The 19,105-nt window shown below is 67.5% G+C and overlaps 2 protein-coding genes across 2 annotated transcripts; one reads left to right on the plus strand and one right to left on the minus strand.

Annotated features, from left to right (window-relative positions):
- Nucleotides 1-3,525: 3,525 nt before the first annotated feature.
- On the plus strand, nucleotides 3,526-15,143 carry CFB (complement factor B; the record flags this gene model as incomplete). The annotated part of the gene is made up of 18 exons (XM_082300085.1): nucleotides 3,526-3,571; nucleotides 4,139-4,372; nucleotides 4,949-5,134; nucleotides 5,908-6,087; nucleotides 6,412-6,507; nucleotides 6,752-6,888; nucleotides 8,053-8,191; nucleotides 8,929-9,081; nucleotides 9,919-10,020; nucleotides 10,898-11,041; nucleotides 11,420-11,517; nucleotides 11,615-11,732; nucleotides 11,963-12,113; nucleotides 12,210-12,286; nucleotides 12,519-12,622; nucleotides 13,475-13,607; nucleotides 13,830-13,879; nucleotides 14,412-15,143. The coding sequence occupies 18 exons, from the start codon at nucleotides 3,526-3,528 to the stop codon at nucleotides 14,556-14,558; spliced, it is 2,295 nt and encodes a 764-aa protein (XP_082156211.1). The 3' UTR covers nucleotides 14,559-15,143.
- Nucleotides 15,144-15,262: 119 nt separating this feature from the next.
- NELFE (negative elongation factor complex member E) lies at nucleotides 15,263-19,063 on the minus strand. Its single transcript, XM_082300047.1, has 10 exons — nucleotides 18,840-19,063; nucleotides 18,675-18,747; nucleotides 18,251-18,396; nucleotides 17,726-17,800; nucleotides 17,573-17,607; nucleotides 17,363-17,502; nucleotides 16,538-16,682; nucleotides 15,654-15,708; nucleotides 15,466-15,568; nucleotides 15,263-15,370 (listed from the first exon to the last, which is right to left on the minus strand). Exons 1-10 carry the CDS (start codon nucleotides 18,912-18,914, stop codon nucleotides 15,288-15,290), a joined length of 930 nt encoding a protein of 309 aa, XP_082156173.1. The 5' UTR covers nucleotides 18,915-19,063; the 3' UTR covers nucleotides 15,263-15,287.
- Between the last annotated feature and the right edge of the window lie 42 nt (nucleotides 19,064-19,105).

The raw sequence follows: 19,105 nt of genomic DNA on the forward strand, positions 1-19,105 counted from the left end.
CCCGGGTGGGTTTTGGGATCCCCGGGCCCCTTTCGGGGGGGGGGGGGGGGTCCCGGATTTTTGGGTGTCCGGGGGGGGTCCCGGGGGGGTCGTGACCCCCCGCCCCTCCCCCCAGGCCGTTCATTACGTCAAGGTTTTCATCATCAGCTCGGCCGCGCTGGCGGTGCCGCCCCCCGAGGCCTTCCCGTGAGCCAAAAGCCCCCAAAGTCACCCCGAAACCGCCCCAGGATTCCAATAAATCCAATTTTAAAAAACCCCCACGGCTCTGAGTCCTTCCCGTGAGCCTTTGCGGGGCCCCAAAATCCCCCTCCCCCCCCAAGTTCACCCCAAAATTCCAATAAATTCCCCCCAAAATTCCAATCCTCCCCCCACCCCCCGGTCCGTGGCTGTGGGGGAGGGGCCGGGGCCACCCCGGGCGGCGACAGCGGCGAGTCCGGGCTGGTCCCCACCTTGGGGACATTGGGGACACCGGGGGACACGGCCCGGACTTGTCACCGTGTCAGGGGCCGCTGGCTGCGGACAATGGGCCATTGTCCCCAAGGTGCCACCACGGGCGGTGGCCGTCGCTGGGGACACGGGGGGGGGGTGCGGGGACACCTGGAGGGTTTGGGGACACCTGAGGGGGGGGTTGGGGACATCAGGGAGGGTTTGGGGACACCAGGGAGTCTTTGGGGACGTTGCAGAGGGTTTGGGGACGTTGAGGACACTGGGGACCCTGAGGTCCCCTTGTCACCCCCACGGGGACAGCCGTGTCCCCTGTCCCCGCCCTGGGGCACGGCCACCCCCTGTCCCCACCCAGGGGACGGCCCTGTCCCCGAGCCCATAAGTTGGGGACAGCGGGGGGGGGGCTGGCAGCGCCATGGAGGTGACACTGGGGACACTGGCGGTGGCCTTGGGGACGCTGCTGCTGCTGGGGGGTGAGGGGGCTTTGGGGACACTGGGGGACATTTGGGGACAGGGGGACAAAGGGGACACTGGGGGACCTTGGGGACATTCGGATGAGGGGGGACACTGGGGACTTTTGGGGACAAGGGGATAAAGGGGACACTGGGGACACTGGGTTGGGGACATTTGGATGGTTTGGGGACATGGGGGGACATCGGGGACGGGGGGACACTGAGGGACATTTGGGGACAAGGGGGGACACGGGGAACGTGGGAATAAAGGGGACGTGGGGACAAGAGGGGCACTGAGGGACAGAGCCCGACAGAAGGGGACATCGGGGACATCGGGGGGACACGGGAGGGGCCACGAGGCCACCGGGCCGGGTGTCCCTGTCCCCGTCCCCACCCGTGTCCCCCCCGCAGGCCCCGCCGCGCCCGCCCCTGTCCCCGAGTCCTGGGGACAAGCGGTGGTGTCACTGCTGCAGTCGCTGCTGCCCTCGGGGACAGCGCGGGGACAGGAGGGGACGCGTCCCCAGGGCCTCGGGACGTGGCTCCAGGACTTGGGGACGCGGCTCCAGGGACACCCGGGACGTCCCCAAGCACCGCGGGGACCTTGGGGACATCCCCGAGCCCCGGTGGGACCCTGGGGACGTCCCCAAGGAGCGGGGACGTGTCCCCAGGAGGGGGGGACGCGTCCCCAAGGAGCGGGGACAGCGGGGACGCGACCCCAAGGGCCGTTCCCGCTTGTCCCGGGACAGGGGACGCGTCCCCAGGAGGAGGGGACAGGTCGCCAGCGGCCATTCCCTCCTGTCCTGGGGCACGGGACACGTCCCCAAGGGTCGTTCCCGCCTGTCCCGGGACAGGGGACAGGTCCCCAAGGAGCGGGGACAGCGGGGACACGTCCCCAGCGGCCATTCCCGCCTGTCCTGGGGCAGATCCTGGGGCAGGGGACGCGTCCCCAAGGAGCGGGGACAGCGGGGACACGTCCCCAATGGCCTTTGCCACCTCCCCCGGCACAGGGGACAGGTCCCCAAGAGGAGGGGACGCGTCCCCAGGGCCACCCCGCCCGGCCGGAGCGGCCGAGGGTCGCTCCCCTCGGCGACATCGGGAGCCGGGACGTGTCCGGGGACACCGAGCACAGCGAGAGCCGCGGTGAGGGGACAGCTGGGGACAGGGGAGGGGCTCTGGGGACACGCAGGGACCCCGTGTCCAGCGCTGTCCTTCTCCGTGTCCCTTCCCCAGGTTGGGGACGCTCGGAGGAGCTGCGGGAGCCGCTGTAGCGCCGGGGCTGTCCCCGGGTCGCTGTCCCCGTGTCCCCCCTGGTGTCGCCGCGTCCCTGTCGCGCTGTGCCCGCCCCGTCCCCGTGTCCCCGTGTCCCCATCCCGATTGTCCCCTCCTCTTCCCCAAGTCCCCACCGTTTCCCCGCGTCCCTCTCCTGTCCCCGCCCTGTCCCCAATAAAGGTGGAAGCAGCAGCGTCCCCGTCCTCGTCCCTTGGGGACACCGAGGTGACACCGGGGGGGTCCCTTCCCCTGGTGACAGCGCCAAGAGAGGGGACAGGGAGGTGGCGGCGCTTGGAGGCTTTGCCTGGGGGACAACGGCGGTGCCGCTCCTCGGGGACATCCCCAGCTCGGTGCCTCCTCTTGGGGACATCCCGGGCTCGGTGTCCCCTCCCGGGAGGCTCAGCGGGTGCCCCCCCCCGCCCCTGTGTCCCCGCTGTCCCCGCTGTCGCCGTTGCCGTGGTGACGGGGGGGTGGCGAAATCGGCCGCAAATCGCGCAAAATCTGTCAAAAATCACTCGAGATCGCCTCAGATCACCCCCAAATCGCCAGAAAGATCACCCGAAAACCGCCCCAGAAACGCCTCAGATCGCCTCAAAATCGGACAGAAATCGTTCACGAATCGCCCCGAAACGCCCCAAAATCCCTCAAAAATCCCTCGGGGACCCCCAAATCCCCTCGGGAGGCCCCAGATGGGAGGAGCTGGGGGCTGGGGACATCAGAGCCATTTTTGGGGACATCAGAGCCGTTTTTGGGGACATCAGAGCCGTTTTTGTCCCCCCTCCGGGCGCGTTTTTGGGGAGTTGAGGGAGTTTGTGAGTCCCCTGAAGCGTTTTTGGGGTCATAAAGGGGATTTTTTGTCCTCGTGGCGTTTTTTGGACATTGAAGTTGTTTTTGTGCCCCCTGGGGCGGTTTTTGCGACATTAAAGGATTATTCCGTGCCCCCCCCCCCCCCGCGGTGAGTTTTTTGGGTCATTAAAGGTATTTTTGGGGACATTCCAAGCGTTTTTTGGGGACATTCCCGGCGTTTCTTGGGGGCATTCCCGGCGTTTTGGGGGACATCGGAGCCACTTTTGGCCTCCCCGGGCGCATTTTTGGGGCCATTCGGGGAATTTTCGGGGCCGTGGAAGCCGCGTTCGGCCCCCCCGCGGGGCCCCCGCTGTCCCCTCGGTCACGGCCCCGGCCCTTGACCCCCTCCCCCCCCTCCCGTGACTTCCCGGACACCGCGGGGTGGGGGAGGGAGGGGGAGGTTTGTAACCCCCCCCAGGACACCGGGCCGGACACTCGGACAGCCGGACACTCGGACAGCCGGACACTCGGAGCCCAGTCGGACCCTCGGCGCTGGACACTCGGACCTTCAGCCATGGCCGGAGCTGTCCTGGGGCTGCTGCTGCTGCCCCTGGTCCTCGGTCAGTGAGTGACCCCTCCCCGGGGACCCCCAGAGACCCCCTGGACACCCCAAACCGGCCCCACAGGGACCCCTGAGAGCCTTCAGAGACCCCAGAGTGACCCAGAATGACCCAGAATGACCCACAGCCCCCTGGACACCCCAAACCGGCCCCACAGGGACCCCTGAGACCCCAGAGTGACCCAGAGTGACCCCCAGGGACCCCTGAGACCACCCCAGAGACCCCAGAGTGACCCAGAGTGACCCACAGCCCCCTGGACACCCCAAACCGGCCCCACAGGGACCCCAGAGTGACCCAGAGTGACCCACAGCCCCCTGGACACCCCAAACCGGCCCCACAGGAACCCCTGAGACCACCCCAGAGACCCCAGAGTGACCCAGAGTGACCCCCAGGGACCCCTGAGACCACCCCAGAGACCCCAGAGTGACCCAGAGTGACCCCCAGGGACCCCACACTCGACCCACGATGACCCCCGGGACCCCCCCGGGACCCTCACCTGCCCCCCAATGACCGCTGGGACCTCCCCCCCCGCCCCCCCCACTGACTGTCCCCTCGCCCCCCCCCCAGGTGTCCCCTCGCCCCCCCCGGCCGCCCCCACGCCCTCGCTGCCCCCCCCGCGCTGTGACCCCTCGCTGGCGCCGATCGCGGGCGGCCGGGGGGAGCTGGTGGCGGGGGGGGAGGTGCTGCTCTACCGCTGCCCCCCCGGCACCGCCCCCGCCCCCACCGCGCTGCGCCGCTGCGGCCCCGACGGCAGCTGGGACCCCCTGCCCGGGGGCGGCACCGAGCCCCCCCGCTGCCAAGGTGGGGCTGGGGGCGCTGGGGGGGCTCGGGGGGGGGGTCACAGGTGGGGGAAGGGGGTGTTTGGGAGGGGTCCTTGGGGTCGTCGGGGCGTCCCGGGGGGGTCCCGGCGGTTCCAGGGGCTTTGGGGGTCCCGGGGGATTTCGGGGGGGGGGGGGGGTCGCAGGGAGTTCTCGGTGTTGTTGGGGGGGGGTCCCGGGGGGTTTGGGGTTCCCGGGGGGGCTCCCAAGGGGTTTGGGGTTCCCGGGGGGGCTCCCGGTGGGTTTGGGGTTCCCGGGGAGGGTCCCGGTGGTTGCCGGGGGGGGTCCCGGGTGGTTTGGGGGTTCCGGGGGGGCTCCCAAGGGGTTTGGGGTTCCCGGGGGGGGTCCCGGTGGGTTTGGGGTTTCCCGGTGGTTTGGGGGTTCCGGGGGGGGGTCCCGGTGGTTCCCGGGGGGGCTCCCGGGTGGTTTGGGGGTTCCGGGGGGGCTCCCAAGGGGCTTGGGGTTTCCGGAGGGGCTCCCGGTGGGTTTGGGGTTTCCCGGTGGGTTTGGGGGTCCCGGGGGGGCTCCCGGTGGTCTCAGCCCCCGCTCCCGCCCCCAGCCGTGTGGTGCCCGGCGCCGCTGGAGTTCGAGCAGGGCTGGTTTTGGCCGCGGGGGGGGCGGCACGCCCCGGGCTCGGTGCTGCGCTACGGCTGCGCGGGGGGGTTCACCCTGCGCGGCCCCCCCGAGCGGCGCTGCGGGGCCGGGGGGCGCTGGGAGGGGCCCGACCCCGTCTGCGACGATGGATGTAAGGGGGGGGGGGGATTTGGGGAGGGGTCCTGGGGGTCCTGGGGGGGGCCAAGGCGGCATTGGGAGGTCTTGGGGGGGCTCCTGGGGGGGCCCCGGCGGTGTTCTGGAGGGTCCCACGGGGGTTTCCGGCGTGTTTTGGGGTGTTCCGGGTGGTTTTGGGTGGTTCTTGGGTGGTTTGGGGTAGTTTTTGGTGGTTTTGGTGGGTTTTAGTGGTTTTGGGTGGGTTTGTGGTGATTTCGGGGTGGGTTTGGTGGTTTTGGGTGGTTCTTGGGTGGTTTGGGGTAGTTTTGCGTGGGTTTGGGTGGTTTTGGTGGTTTTTTGGTGGTTTTGAGTGGGTCTGCGGTGGTTTTGGGGTGGTTTAGGGTGGTTTTGGGGTGTTTGTTGGGTGATTTTGGTGTTTTTTAGTGGATTTGGGTGATTTAGGCTGGGTTTTGGGTGTTTTTTGGGTGATTTTGGGTGGGTTTGTGGTAATTTTGGGGTGGGTTTGGTGTTTTTTTGGTGGTTTTGGGTGGTTCTTGGGCGGTTTGGGGTAGTTTTGGGTGGGTTTGGGTGGGTTTGGTATTTTTTTGCTGGTTTTGGGTGGGTTCGTGGTGGTTTTGGGTGGTTTTTGGGTGTTTTTTTGGCGATTTTGGTGGGTTTTACTGGTTTTGGGTGGGTTTGTGATGATTTTAGGGTGGGTTTGGTGCTTTTTGGTGGTTTTGGGGTAGTTTTTGGGTGTTTTTTGGTGTTTTTCGGGTGGTTTTGTGGCTCTGACCCTCCCCGTCCCCCCAGCCGGTGACTGCCCGGCCCCGGCCGTGCCCCCGGGGGCGTCCATGGAGGGGTCGCGGGCCCGGTTCGGCGTGGAGGGGGTGGTTCGGTTCCGGTGCCGCCCGGGGCTGCAGCTGGTGGGCTCGGCCGAGCGCCGCTGCCTCGAGGGGGGGGCGTGGAGCGGCACCGAGCCCCGGTGCCGAGGTGAGGGGGGGTCCCGGGGGTCCCGGAGGGGTCCGGGGGGGCCGGGGGTGACAGAGGGACCGGGGGTTCTGGGGGTTCGGGGGGTTCTGGAGCGGCACCGAGCCCCGTGCAGAGGTGAGGGGGGGTCCCGGGGGGCCCCGGGGGGGGCACAGAGGGAGTGTGGGGGGGGTCCTGGGGGTGCTGAGCCCCAGTGACGGAATGAGGGGCTGGGGGCACCGGGGGGGCACCGGGGGGGGTCCCGAGGGGCTGGGGGGGCTCTGAGCCCCGAGGATGCTGCGAGGGGGGGTCCCGGAGGTGACCCCGTGTCCCCCCCGTGTCCCCCAGACCCCAACGCCTTCGACATCCCCGAGGACGTGGCCGAGGCGTTCCTGGCGTCCCTCACCCAGACCGTGGAGGCGGCCGAGGCCAACCGCAGCCATGGTGGGGGTCCCGGGGGGGTCACTGGGGGCTCCCGGAGCCTTTTGGGGACGGTTCCCCCCCACGGGAAGGGGCCCCGAGGGTCCCGGTGGGTCCGGGAGGGTCCCGCTGGTCTCAGCCCCCTCCCCCCAGACCCAATACTGAGGGTCCCCGAGGGTCCCTGTGGGTCTGGGGGGCTCCGATGGGTCTCGGGGGGTCCCGGGGCTGTCTCGGGGGGGGGGTCTCAGGGTGGTCGCGGTCCCCCCAGACCCCACGCTGAAGCGGCGGATCCGGCTGGAGGCGGGCGCGGCGCTGAACGTGTTCCTGGTGCTCGACGCCTCGCAGAGCGTCAGCCCCCGCGACTACGAGGACGCGCGGAGCGCGCTCAGCGAGCTCGTGGAGAAGGTGGCACCCCCAGAAATGCCGAAAACACCCCCAAAAAACCTCCCCGGGGACCTCAGAAACACCAAAAACACCCCTAAAAAACCCCAAAACTACCCAGAAACGCTGAAAACACCCCAAAAACCGCCCTGGGGACCCCAGAAACACCAAAACACCCCCCAAAAAACCCAAAACTACCCAGAAACGCTGAAAACACCCCAAAAACCGCCCTGGGGACCTCAGAAACACCAAAACACCCCAAAAAAACCCCAAAACTACCCCAGAAACGCTGAAAACACCCCAAAAACCGCCCTGGGGACCCCAGAAACACCAAAACACCCCCCAAAAAACCCAAAACTACCCCAGAAATGCCGAAAGCACCCCAAAAACCGCCCTGGGGACCCCAGAAACACCAAAACACCCCCCAAAAAACCCAAAACTACCCAGAAACGCTGAAAACACCCCAAAAACCACCCTGGGGACCCCAGAAACACCAAAACACCCCCCAAAAAACCCAAAACTACCCCAGAAACCCCAAAAAGCCACACCAGGAACCCCAAAAACCATCCTGGGAACTCGAACCCCCCCCTCGAAAACATCACGGGAAACCTCTGAAAGCCCCCAAAGCACCCAGGGAACCCCGAAACCACCCCAAAACCCCGAAATCCCTTCCAGACTCCCTCCAAATCCCCTCTGGGAGCCCCCACATCCCCTTTAGACCCCCACAGCTCCCCTTTAAATCCCCCAAATCCCCTCAGAGCCCCCAAATCCCTTCTGGGACGCCCCTAAACTCCCCCTCAGAGCCCCCAAATCCCTTCTACCGCCCCCAAATCCCCCTCAGAGCCCCCAAATCCCTTCTGGGACGCCCCTAAACTCCCTCAGAGCCCCCAAATCCCTTCTGGGACGCCCCTAAACCCCCTCAGAGCCCCCAAATCCCTTCTACCGCCCCTAAACTCCCCCTCAGAGCCCCCAAATCCCTTCTACCGCCCCTAAACTCCCCCTCAGAGCCCCCAAATCCCTTCTGGGACGCCCCTAAACCCCCTCAGAGCCCCCCAAATCCCTTCTACCGCCCCATAACCCTCCCCGGGAGCCCCCCAAACCCCTTCTCCCCCCTCCCAAATCCCCCTTAAACGCCCCCAGGCTCCGCTGGAGCCCCCCGAGCCCCCCTGAGCCCCCCGTTGCCCGCAGATCGCCAGCTATGGGGCGGCCCCGCGCTATGGGGTGATCACGTTCGGGTCGCAGGCGCGGGTGGTGCTGAGCCCCACGGAGCCGCGGGCGGCCGAGAGCGCCTGGGTCCGGGAGCAGCTCGAGGGGCTGCCCCTGGAAGGTGCGGGGGTCCTGGGGGGGTTTGGGGGGTCCTGGGGGTCCCGGGAATGGGGTCTGGGGGCGGCTCGAGGGGCTGCCCCTGGAAGGTGCGGGGGTCCTGGGGGGGTTTGGGGGGATTTGGGGGGTCTGGGGGTCCCGGGAATGGGGTCTGGGGGCGGCTCGAGGGGCTGCCCCTGGAAGGTGCGGGGTTTGGGGGGGTTTGGGGGGATTTGGGGGGTCTGGGGGTCCCGGGAATGGGGTCTGGGGGCAGCTCGAGGGGCTGCTCCTGGAAGGTGCGGGGGGGTTTGGGGGGGTCCTGAGGGAGTTTGGGGGGATTTGGGGGGTCTGGGGGTCCTGGGGGGGGGGTTGGGGGATCCTGGGGGTCCCGGGAATGGGGCTGCCCCTGGAAGGTGCGGGGGTTTGGGGGGTCCTGGGGGGATTTGGGGGGTCCTGGGGGGTCCTGGGGGTCCCGGGAATGGGGTCCGGGAGCGGCTCGAGGGGCTGCCCCTGGAAGGTGCGGGGGTTTGGGGGTCCTGGGGGGGTTTGGGGGGTCCTGGGGGGATTTGGGGGGTTCTGGGGAGGTTTTGGGGTCTCTGTGTGTTCTGTGGGGTCTCTGTGTGTTCTGTGCGGGTTTGGGGGGGCTCTGGGGGGGCTTTTGGGGTCTCTGTGTGCTCTGTGGGGTCTCTGTGTGTTCCGTGTGCCTTTGGGGGGGCTCTGGGGGGTTTTTTTGGGGTCTCCCTGACCCCCCCGCGCCCCCAGCCCACTCCCAGGCCCCCGGCACGAACCTGGCCGGGGCGCTGCGGGCCGTGTACGAGCTCCTGGTGCAGCAGGAACGGGCGGAGCAGCTGCGGGGGCTGCGGCCCGCCCCGGTCACCAACAGCACCCGGCACGTCATCGTCATCATGACCGACGGTGGGGACCCCCGGAACCCCCCGGGACCCCCACCGGGCCCCCAGGAATCCCCCATTGGGACCCTCCCCAAATCCTCTGGGACCCCTTAAATTCCTCCGAATCCCCGAGACCCCCTGGGAGCCCCGAAATCCCCACTGGGACCTCCCCAAATCCTCTGGGACCCCTTAAATTCCTCAGAATCCCCCTTGGGAACCCCCCAGATCCCCTTGGGAATCTCCCAAATCTCCGTTGGGACCCCCGGGAATCCCCCTGGGACCTCCCCAAATCCCCTGGGACCCCTTAAATTCCTCAGAATCCCCCTGGCACGCCCCAAAATCCCCTGGGACCCCTTAAATTCCTCAGAATCCCCCTGGCACGCCCCGAAATCTCCTTGGGAACCCCCCCAAATCTCCCTTGGGACCCCCAGGAATCCCCCACTGGGACCTCCCCAAATCCTCTGGGACCCCTTAAATTCCTCCGAATCCCCCTGGGACGCCCCAAAATCCCCCCCAAATCCCCTTGAATTCCTCAGAATCACCCGGGGACCTCCCCAAATCCCCTGGGACCCCTTGAATTCCTCCGAATCCCCGAGACCCTCTGGGAGCCCCAGGAATCCCCTTGGGAACCCCCCCAAATCTCCCTTGGGACCCCCAGGAATCCCCCACTGGGACCTCCCCAAATCCCCTGGGACCCCTTGAATTCCTCCGAATCCCCGAGACCCCCTGGGAATCCCCCAAATCTCCCTTGGGACCCCCCCCCCCAAAACGTTCTGGGGTTTCCCCAAGTCCTCCCCGGGACCCTCTGGGACCCCCCAAATTCCCTGGGACCCCCTAAATCCCCCCCCGTGCCCCCCCCCAGGCCAGGCCAACATGGGGGGGTCGCCGGTGCCCGTCCTGCACCAGATCCGGGAGCTGCTGAGCATCGGGAGAGACCCCCAGAACGACCGCGAGGATTTCCTGGGTGGGTCTGGGGGGTCCTGGGTGGGTCTGGGGGGTCCTGGGGATATCTTGGTGTGCTGGGGGATGTTTTGAGGGGGTTTGGGGTTTTTTTGGGGGGTGGTTTGGGGTACTTTAGGGTGCTGGGGGGTGTTCTGGTGGGTTTTGGGGTATTTTTGGGTACTTTAGGCTGCCCTGACCCCCCATTTCCTCCCCCCAGACGTTTACACCTTCGGGGTGGGAGATTTGGGGTGGGTTTGGGTATTTTTGGGTACTTTAGGGTGCCCTGACCCCCCCTTTCCTCCCCCCAGACGTTTACGCCTTCGGGGCTGGGGATTTGGGGTGGTTTGGGGTATTTTGGGGTACTTTAGAGTGTTCTGGTGGGTTTGGGGGGCATTTTTGGGGTGTTTTTGGGGTATTTTTGGGTACTTTAGGGTGCCCTGACCCCCCGTTTCCTCCCCCCAGACGTTTACACCTTCGGGTTGAGGGATTTGGGGTGGTTTGGGGTATTTTGGGGTACTTTAGAGTGTTCTGGTGGGTTTCGGGGGTGTTTTTGGGGTATTTTTGGGTACTTTAGGCTGCCCTGACCCCCCTTTTCTCCCCCAGACGTTTACACCTTCGGGGTGGAAGATCTGGGGTGTTTTGGGGTATTCTGGGGTACTTTAGAGTGTTCTGGTGGGTTTCGGGGGTATTTGGGGGTGGGTTTAGGGTATTTTTTGGTACTTTAGGGTGCCCTGACCCCCCTTTTCCTCCCCCCAGACGTTTATGCCTTCGGGCTGGGGGATTTGGGGTGGTTGGGGGTATTTTGGGGTACTTTAGAGTGTTCTGGTGGGTTTCGGGGGTGTTTTTGGGGTATTTTTGGGTACTTTAGGGTGCCCTGACCCCCCATTTCCTCCCCCCAGACGTTTACGCCTTCGGGCTGGGGGAGGACGCCGGCGACCACGGCGAGCTCCTGAACGCGCTGGCGTCGCACAAGGCGGGGGAGCAGCACGTGTTCTTCCTGAGGGGCACCGAGGAGCTGCAGGAGGTGTTCCACCGCATGATCGGTACCCGGAGACCCCAAAAACACCCCCAAAACCCCTCCGAACCTCCCCGGGACCCCCGGAGCCCCCCACGGGAGCAGCACGTGTTCCTCTCGAGGGGCACCGAGGAGCTGCAGGAGGGGTTCCACCGCATGATCGGTACCCAAACACCCCCAAGTCACCCCAAAATCAGCCCCGGGACCCTCAAACCCCCCTCCAAACTGCCCTGGGACCCCCAAACCTCCCCAAGACCCCAAAACCCCCAAGGAGTTCATCCTGAGGAGGCTCTCCCACCGCTACCGGGGGACCCCAAAATCACCCCAAGGACCCCCAAAATCCCATCAGGACCCCCGCAGAGCCCCTCAGGACCCCCCAAACCCCCTCCCCGTGCCCCCCCCCCAGATGAGAGCTCCACCCTGGACCTGTGCGGGGTCAGCCTGGAGTTCACCAAGGCCGAGGAGCGCGAGAGGAACCCCTGGGAGGTGACGGTGACAGTGACGGTGAGGGGGGGTCCGGGGGGGTCTGGGGGGGGTCCCAGGGGGTTTTTGGGGCCTCCTCTGACCCTTCACTCCTCCCTTTCCCCCTCCCCCCCCACAGCGGCCCAGGCAACACCAGGAGCGCTGCCAGGGGTCACTCGTGTCCCCCTACTTCGTGCTGACCGCTGCCCACTGCTTCACCGTGGAGGACCAGCCGGCCTGGCTGGGCGTGGACATCGGTCAGGGGACACCTGGGGACACCCCCAATGGCCTGGGGACTCCCTAAAACCCTGGGGACCCCCCCAAACCCCCGACGTTCCCCCCCAAAGCCCCCCGGCACAGCCGACCCCGGCACCCCCGGGGGACCCCCGAGCTCGGGGTTACCTCTGTGTCCCCCGCGTCCCCCCGGCTCGGGGGGGCTCGTGGGGGTCCCCGCCAGCCCCCCCTGAGCCCCCCGTGTCCCCCCCAGGCCTGCGGGAGCACCGGCGGGTGGTGGGGCTGTTCCTGCACCCCGAGTTCCGCCTGGGCGCTCGGCGCGACCGCGGCGTCCCCGAGTTCTACGACTTCGACGTGGCCCTGGTGCAGCTGGACCGGGCCGTGCCCCCCTCGCCCACCCACCGGTGAGGGGTCTGGGGGGTCCGGGGGGGGGGTTCTGAGGGGTCTCAGGGGGCGTTTTGGGGCGCTGACCCCTCCCCACTTCTGTGCCCCCTCGCCAGCCCCATCTGCATCCCCTGCACCGAGGGGGCGTCGCGGGCGCTGCGGCTGCCGGAGAGGAGCTCCTGCCAGGACCACCGTGAGCCCCCCCGAGACCCCCGGGACCCCCCAGACCCACAGAAACCCCCCCAGACCCAAATAGGACCCCCAACCCCCCCCCCCAAAACACCCCCACAGTGTCCCGGGACCTCCCCAAAAACCCTCCCAGCTGTTCCCTGTCCCTTCCTGACCCTCCCTGGGACCCCCCCCCCCCCCAAATTCCCTGACCCCCTCTCCAGGACCCCCCTGACCCCCCCCCCCGTGCCCCCCAGGCCGCCTCCTGCTGCCCCCCAAGAACGTCGAGGCGTTTTTCCTGTCCCCCCGCAGCGGCGCGGGGCTGCAGCGGCAGAAGGTGCTGCTCAAGCTGGGGGACCAGGTGGGGACGTGTGACACCCCCGCGTCCGTCTGTCCCCTCCCGGTGTCCGTCTGTCCCCTCCCCGTGTCCGTCTGTCCCCTCCCCGCGTCCGTCTGTCCCTGCGTCTCCCTATGTCCGTCTGTCCCTGCTGCCTCCGTGTCCTCGTTGCCCTCTGACCCTTCTGTCCCTGCTGTCCCCTCCATGTCCGTGTCCCCTCATGTCCCCCTCAGTCCCTGCTGACCCCTGTGACCCCTCAGTCCCTGCTGACCCCTTGGTGTCCCCGCTGTCCCCTCTGACCGCCGCTGTCTCCCCGTGTCCCCTTGGTGTCCCCTCTGTCCCCACTGACCCCTCGGTGTCCCCTCTGTCCCCCTGTGCCCCTGCTGTCCCCTTGGTGCCCCCTCTGTCCCTGCTGACCCTTCTGTCCCTGCTGACCCCTGTGTCCCCTCTGTCCCTGCTGACCCCTCTGTCCCTGCTGACCCCTGTGTCCCCTCTGTCCCTGCTGTCCCCCTCTGTCCCTGCTGACCCCTGTGTCCCCTCTGTCCCTGCTGTCCCCTCTGTCCCTGCTGACCCCTGTGTCCCTGCTGATCCCTCGGTGTCCCCTCTGTCCCTGCTGTCCCCTCTGTCCCTGCTGACCCCTGTGTTCCCTCTGACCCTGCTGATCCCTCGGTGTCCCCTCTGTCCCCTCTGTCCCTGCTGACCCCTCGGTGTCTCCTCAGTCCCTGCTGACCCCTGTGACCCCTCTGTCCCTGCTGTCCCCTCGGTGTCCCCTCTGTCCCCCTGCTGTTCCCTCTGTCCCCTCTGTCCCTGCTGTCCCCTCTGTCCCCTCGGTGTCCCCTCCGGCCCCGCTGACCGCTGCTGTCCCCCCGTGTCCAGCGGGCTCTGTGCGAGGCCGACGCCCTCCGGGCCGCCCCGTACGCCAACGTGACCTCTCTGGCCGACGTGGTCACCCCCCGGTTCCTGTGCTCGGGGGGCACCGAGCCCCAAGTGGACCCCAACGCCTGCCCCGGTACGCACCAGTATAAACCAGTCTGAACCGGTACAGACCAGGATAAACCAGTCTGAACCGGTACAGACCGGGATAAACCAGTCTGAACCACTACAAACCACCACAGCCCCCCCCAAAAAAGCCCCACACCGACCCCAAAGGGGTCCCAGGGCCTCGTCCCTTCCCCCAGTTCACCCCAGTTTGTCCCAGTGCCTCCCAGTCCATCCCAGTTTCCCCCCGCAGGCGACTCCGGGGGCCCCGTCGTTGTCACCTGGGGGAAGCGACACTTCCAGGTCAGCGGGGACACGGCGGGGGCACTGGGGGGACACTGGGATGGACACTGGGGGGGTCTGGGGATACTGGGGGAGTCTGGGGGCACTGTGATGGACACTGGGGGGATCTGGGGACACTGGGGGGGTCTGGGGATACTGGGGGGGTCTGGGGGCACTGTGATGGACACTGGGGGGTCTGGGGACACTGGGATGGACACTGGGGGGTCTGGGGACACTGGGGGGGTCTGGGGACACTGGGATGGACATTGGGGGGGTCTGGGGACACTGGGATGGACACTGGGGGGTCTGGGGACACTGGGGGGGTCTGCGGACACTGGGGGGGGTCTGGAGACACTGGGATGGACACTGGGGGGGTCTGGAGACACTGGGATGGACATTGGGGGGGTCTGGGGACACTGAGATGGACACTGGGACAAACTGGTGGTCCCAGGTGTGGGGCTGACCGGCTGGGGTGTGGTCCCTGACCCCCAGGTGAGCCCTGGCTGTTTGTGGCCGGCTCTGGGTGTGGCCACTGACCCCTGGGTGCCCGCAGGTGGGCGTGGTCAGCTGGGGCGTGGTGTCCGGGTGCCGCCAGGGCCGGGCGCAGTCCCACGCCCGCGACTTCCACATCAGCCTCTTCGAGGTGCTGCCCTGGCTACGCGAGCGCCTGCGCGACGAGGACCTGGGCTTCCTGCCCTGAGCCGGACATGGCCGGACACACCCTGCAACTACCCCCGAACCACCCTGGACACAACTGGACACGGCCAGATACCCCCTGGAACCACCCTGGACACAACTGGACACGGCCAGATACCCCCTGGAACTACACTGGACACAACTGGACACGGCCAGATACCCGCTGGAACCACCCTGGACACAACTGGACATGGCCAGATACTCCCTGGAGCTACCTTGGACACAGCCAGGTATCCCTGGAACCACCCTGGACACAACTGGACACACCCAGATACCCCTGGACATGAAGTGAACACAGCTGGACACAGCCAGATACCCCTGGACACGGCATGGACACGGCCTGGACACAACTGGACACAGCCAGATACTCCCTGGAACCACCCTGAACACAACTGGACATGGCCGGATACCCCTGGAACCACTCTGGACACAACTGGACACAGCCATATACTCCCTAGAACCACCCCGGACACAGCCGGACATGGCCAGATACCCCTGGACGCCCTCTGGACGCACCCTGGACACGGCCTGGACCCACCTGGAACCACCCTGGACACGGCCTCCCCCCGGTGTCACCGAGCACCCGCCACCAGCGGGACCCGGGAGGATCCAGGAGGTCCCCGAGGTGTCCCCGGTGCATCCCCAGGTCCCCCCGGTGACAATAAAGGCGTCCCCGTGCCCCCCGGGTGCCCCCCCCGAGCTGACCACGACCCCGCCGTGTCCGTGCCGTCCTTTATTGTCCCCCGAACAGGTCCTCGTTGTACACCACCTGCGAGCGCTTGTCCCGGTGCGAGCCCTTGGCGCTGTTCTTCACGGCTGGGGGGGCACGGGGCGGGGTCAGGTGGGGTGGGGGCCACCCCAGGGACCCCCTCCCCCCACCCAGGGACCCCCGGGAGCGCCCCCAGACTCACCCAGGGACCCCCAGAGCGACTTCCCGGTGGCGGCGTCCAGCATGGGCTGCTTGCGGGCGATGCTGACCTTGAGCTGCACGTCCTGGACCACGGCCCCGTTCAGCTGTGGGGGAGGGGGCGGGGGTCAGCAGGGCAGGGACCCCTCCCCAGGACCCCCAAAAGCTGCCCCAAAGCCAGCCCAGCCCCACCTCGGCCATGGCCTGGTCGGCCGACTCCATCTTCTCGTAGGTGACGAAGGCGCAGCTGAGGGGACAGAGGGAGGGGGCGGGGCCCTCAGGACACGCCCACAGTGACCACGCCCTGTGCTGGCCACACCCACACCAATAATTAACTCTGTCCACTTTGGCCATACCCTGTGCTGGCCACACCCACACCAATAATTAACTCTGTCCACTTTGGCCACACGACTAATGGCCACACCCACACCGCCAATAATTAACCCCGCCTGCTTTGGCCACACCCCTAATGCCCACACCCACATCCCGTGACCCCACCCACATTCTGTGACCCCGCCCTCACCTGGTGACCACACCCACATTCTGTGACCCTGCCCTCATCCCGTGACCCCACCCACCCTTAGCCCCACCCACATCCCGTGACCCCGCCCACACCCCACGACCCCACCCACATCCTTTGACCCCGCCCACACCCCACGACCCCACCCACATCCCGTGACCCCGCCCACACCCCGTGACCCCACCCACATCCTGTGACCCCGCCCACATCCCGTGACCCCACCCATATCCCGTGACCCCGCCCATAGCCCCGCCCACAGCCTGTGCCCCCACCCATAGCCCCACCCACATCCTGTGACCCCACCCACATCCCGTGACCCCGCCCATAGCCCCGCCCACACCCTGTGCCCCCACCCACCCACAGCCCCACCCACATCCTGTGACCACACCCCCATCCCATGACCCCACCCTCTTAGCCCCACCCACCACCAGACCCCACCCTGTTTAGCCCCTCCCCCTGCTCACGCCTCCACCCCGCTTAACCACACCCAAATCAAGCCCCCACCCACTCATAGCCCCTCCCACCGCCCCGGCCCCGCCCCTCCGGCCCCACCCACTTGCGGGGCGTGTCCATGGAGAGGTCGATGATGGCGCCGAAGGGGCCGAAGGCCGCCCGCAGCAGCTCCGGGCTCAGCTCGGCCCCGTGCACGTAGAGCGTGTTCCCCTTGCGGGGCGGGCGGCGCTCGGGGAACGAGTCCGACCCTGGGGGGCACGGGGGGGCTCGAACGGGGACGCCCCCGGCACCCCGATGCTCGCAACCCCCCCACGACCCCCCTCAACCCCACAGGACCCCCCCCCCCCCAAAACCCATTTGGGTCCCAAATTGCTCCCCCCTTGCTCTCAGTGCTTTGGGATCCTCCCGGGTTTTGGGGTCCCACCCCTGAATTTTGGGGTCCCACCACTGGGTTTTGGGGTTCCACCCCCGAGTTTTAAGATCCTCCCTGGGTTTTGGGGTCCCACCTGAATTTTGGGGTCCCACCCCCGGGTTTTGGGGTCCTCCCCGAATTTTGGGGTCCCACCCCCACATTGTGAGATCCCCCCCCCCAATTTTGGGGTCCCACTCTCGGGTTTTGGGGTCCCACCCCCGGGTTTTGGTGCCCTTGGGTTTTGAACACAGCCCAGATTCGGGGCCACGCCCAGTTTTTAGGGTCCCACCCCAGGTTTGGGTTCTCCCCCCAGGTTTGGGGTGTTCTCTCAGGTTTTGAGTCTCCCCTGGTGTTTTTAAGCCCCTCCCCCGGTGTTTTTAGGGTCCCCCCCGGGGAATTTAGGCCCCCCCCGGTGTTTTTAGGCCCCCCCCGGTGTTTTTAGGGTCCCCCCCGGTGTTTTTAGGGTCCCCCCCCGGTGTTTTTCGGCCCCCCCCGGTGTTTTTAGGGCCCCCGTACTGCGGAAGGCGCCGTCGCGCTCCCGCCGCTCCTCGGGCTCGGGCTCGGGGTCCCAGTCCAGGCGCCGCTCCCCCCGCTCGGGGGGCTCCCCCCGCGCCCCCCCCTCGGGCTCCCGCAGCCGGTCGGTGGCGCTGACGAAGCTGGGGGGATACGGGGAGGGGTCAGGGGGTCCCCAAAGCCCCCCAGACCCACGGGGGGGGCCCCGCTCACCTCTCGTAGAGCGATTTCCTCTGGGGGCGGCGCGACTGTGGAATGGGAGGGGGTGACTGGGGGGGTCCCGGCATTGGGGGACCCCAAGAACAAACGGGGGGGGTCCCTCCACACCCCAAGCCCCCCAGGCTCCCCTTTTTGGGGTCTCGGTACCTCCTGGGAGTCGTCGTCGGCCGACACGCTGCGCTGGAAGGGCTGGAATGTGGGGGTGGGGCCCTTCTCGGGGTCCTGGGGGGGAGAATGGGGTGAGGGGGGGTCCCCAAATATCCCCAGGGTGCCCCCAGGGGTATTGGGGGGGGGGCTGAGGGGGTTTGGGGTGATGGGAGAAGGGGATCCTGGGGGGTTTGGGGGGGTTCCAAGGTCTGCAGGTGGGGGAGAAGGGTCTGAGGGGTCCCCAAGGGGGGTTTGGGGAGGGTCCCAGGGGAGTTTTGGGGGGGTCCCGGGTTGGGGGGGGCACAGGGAGCGTGGGAACGGAGGGAATCTTTAGAGAGGCAGAGAATGGGGGGTAACAGGGAAGTTTGGGGGGGCCCCCGGGGATTTGGGGTGGGGCCACAGGAGTTGGGGGGGCCCTGGGAGGTTTTGGGGGAATTGAGAATTTGGGGGGGTTGGGTGACACTGAGGAGCCCTGGGGAGGTCAGGGGGGTCCCGGGGGGATCCTGGGGGGGGGTCGGGTCCCACCTTGAGCTTGCCCTCGAGCGTCCGGGAGCGCTTGAACCCCGAGTTCTTGTTCTCGGCCTTGATGGCGCTGATGGCGCCGGACTTGACCAGCAGCTTGGCCTGCTCGGTGGCCGTGGCCGTGTCCACGGGGGGCTGGTCCGACATGGCTGGGGGGAGGGGGCACGGGGGGGGAGGGGTCACAGCCCGGGAGGACCCCGAAGGCCCCTCCCCCACACAGAGCAAAGCACAAAGCGCCCACGCGGAGACCCCTCCCCAAAAGGGGATTCCCCAAAAGGGGATCCCCAAAAGGGATCGCAGCGGTTGGGGGCTGCGGGGGGGTCCAGAGCCCTCCCCCCTCCCCATTTTCTCCTCCCCCCTCCCCATTTTTTCCTCCCCCCTCCCCCATTTTCTCCCCCCTCCCCCATTTTCTCCCCCCCCCCCTCACAGCGTTTGATGCCGCCCTGGGCGCTGCTCCCGGCCGAGCTCTGCTGCTTCTTCAGCGCCAGCAGCGCCTTTTTCTGCGGGGTGGGAACGGGGATTGAGAGATGGACGGGAGGGGTTGGGGCCGTTCCAGAGCCCCCCCCCCCGAGCCCCCCCGGTCCGTCCGCACCTTCTTCCGCAGCTTGGCGAAGCGTTTCTGCAGCGCCTCCTCCTCATCCGTGAGCCCCGGCGGCAGGGTCAGCATGGCGGCGGCGTGGGGGGGGGGGGACACCGGGGGGGGGGACACCGAGCTCACGCGGTTTCCGTGGCAACGGCGCGGCCGCCCCGGGAGCGAGGCGGAAGCGAGTGGCGCCTTCCCAGAGAGCACCGCGCCCGAAGAAGCGCCTCCCCATTGGCTGGCTGAGGGCGGGCCGCGCTCTGATTGGTCTGTGCCGG

The sequence above is a fragment of the Coloeus monedula genome (genome assembly GCF_965178545.1).
Source record: "Coloeus monedula genome assembly, chromosome: 36".
In the NCBI taxonomy this organism is placed as follows: domain Eukaryota; kingdom Metazoa; phylum Chordata; class Aves; order Passeriformes; family Corvidae; genus Coloeus; species Coloeus monedula.

Coding starts and splice junctions, on each gene's coding strand:
- NELFE (XM_082300047.1), bottom strand. CDS start 18,914: ATGCTGACCCTGCCGCCGGGGCTCACGGATGAGGAGGAGGCGCTGCAG. Junction 15,569..15,653: donor CCGACCAGGCCATGGCCGAG/GTGGGGCTGGGC, acceptor CCTCCCCCACAG/CTGAACGGGGCCGTGGTCCA. Junction 15,371..15,465: donor GTCGCTCTGGGGGTCCCTGG/GTGAGTCTGGGG, acceptor GTGCCCCCCCAG/CCGTGAAGAACAGCGCCAAG.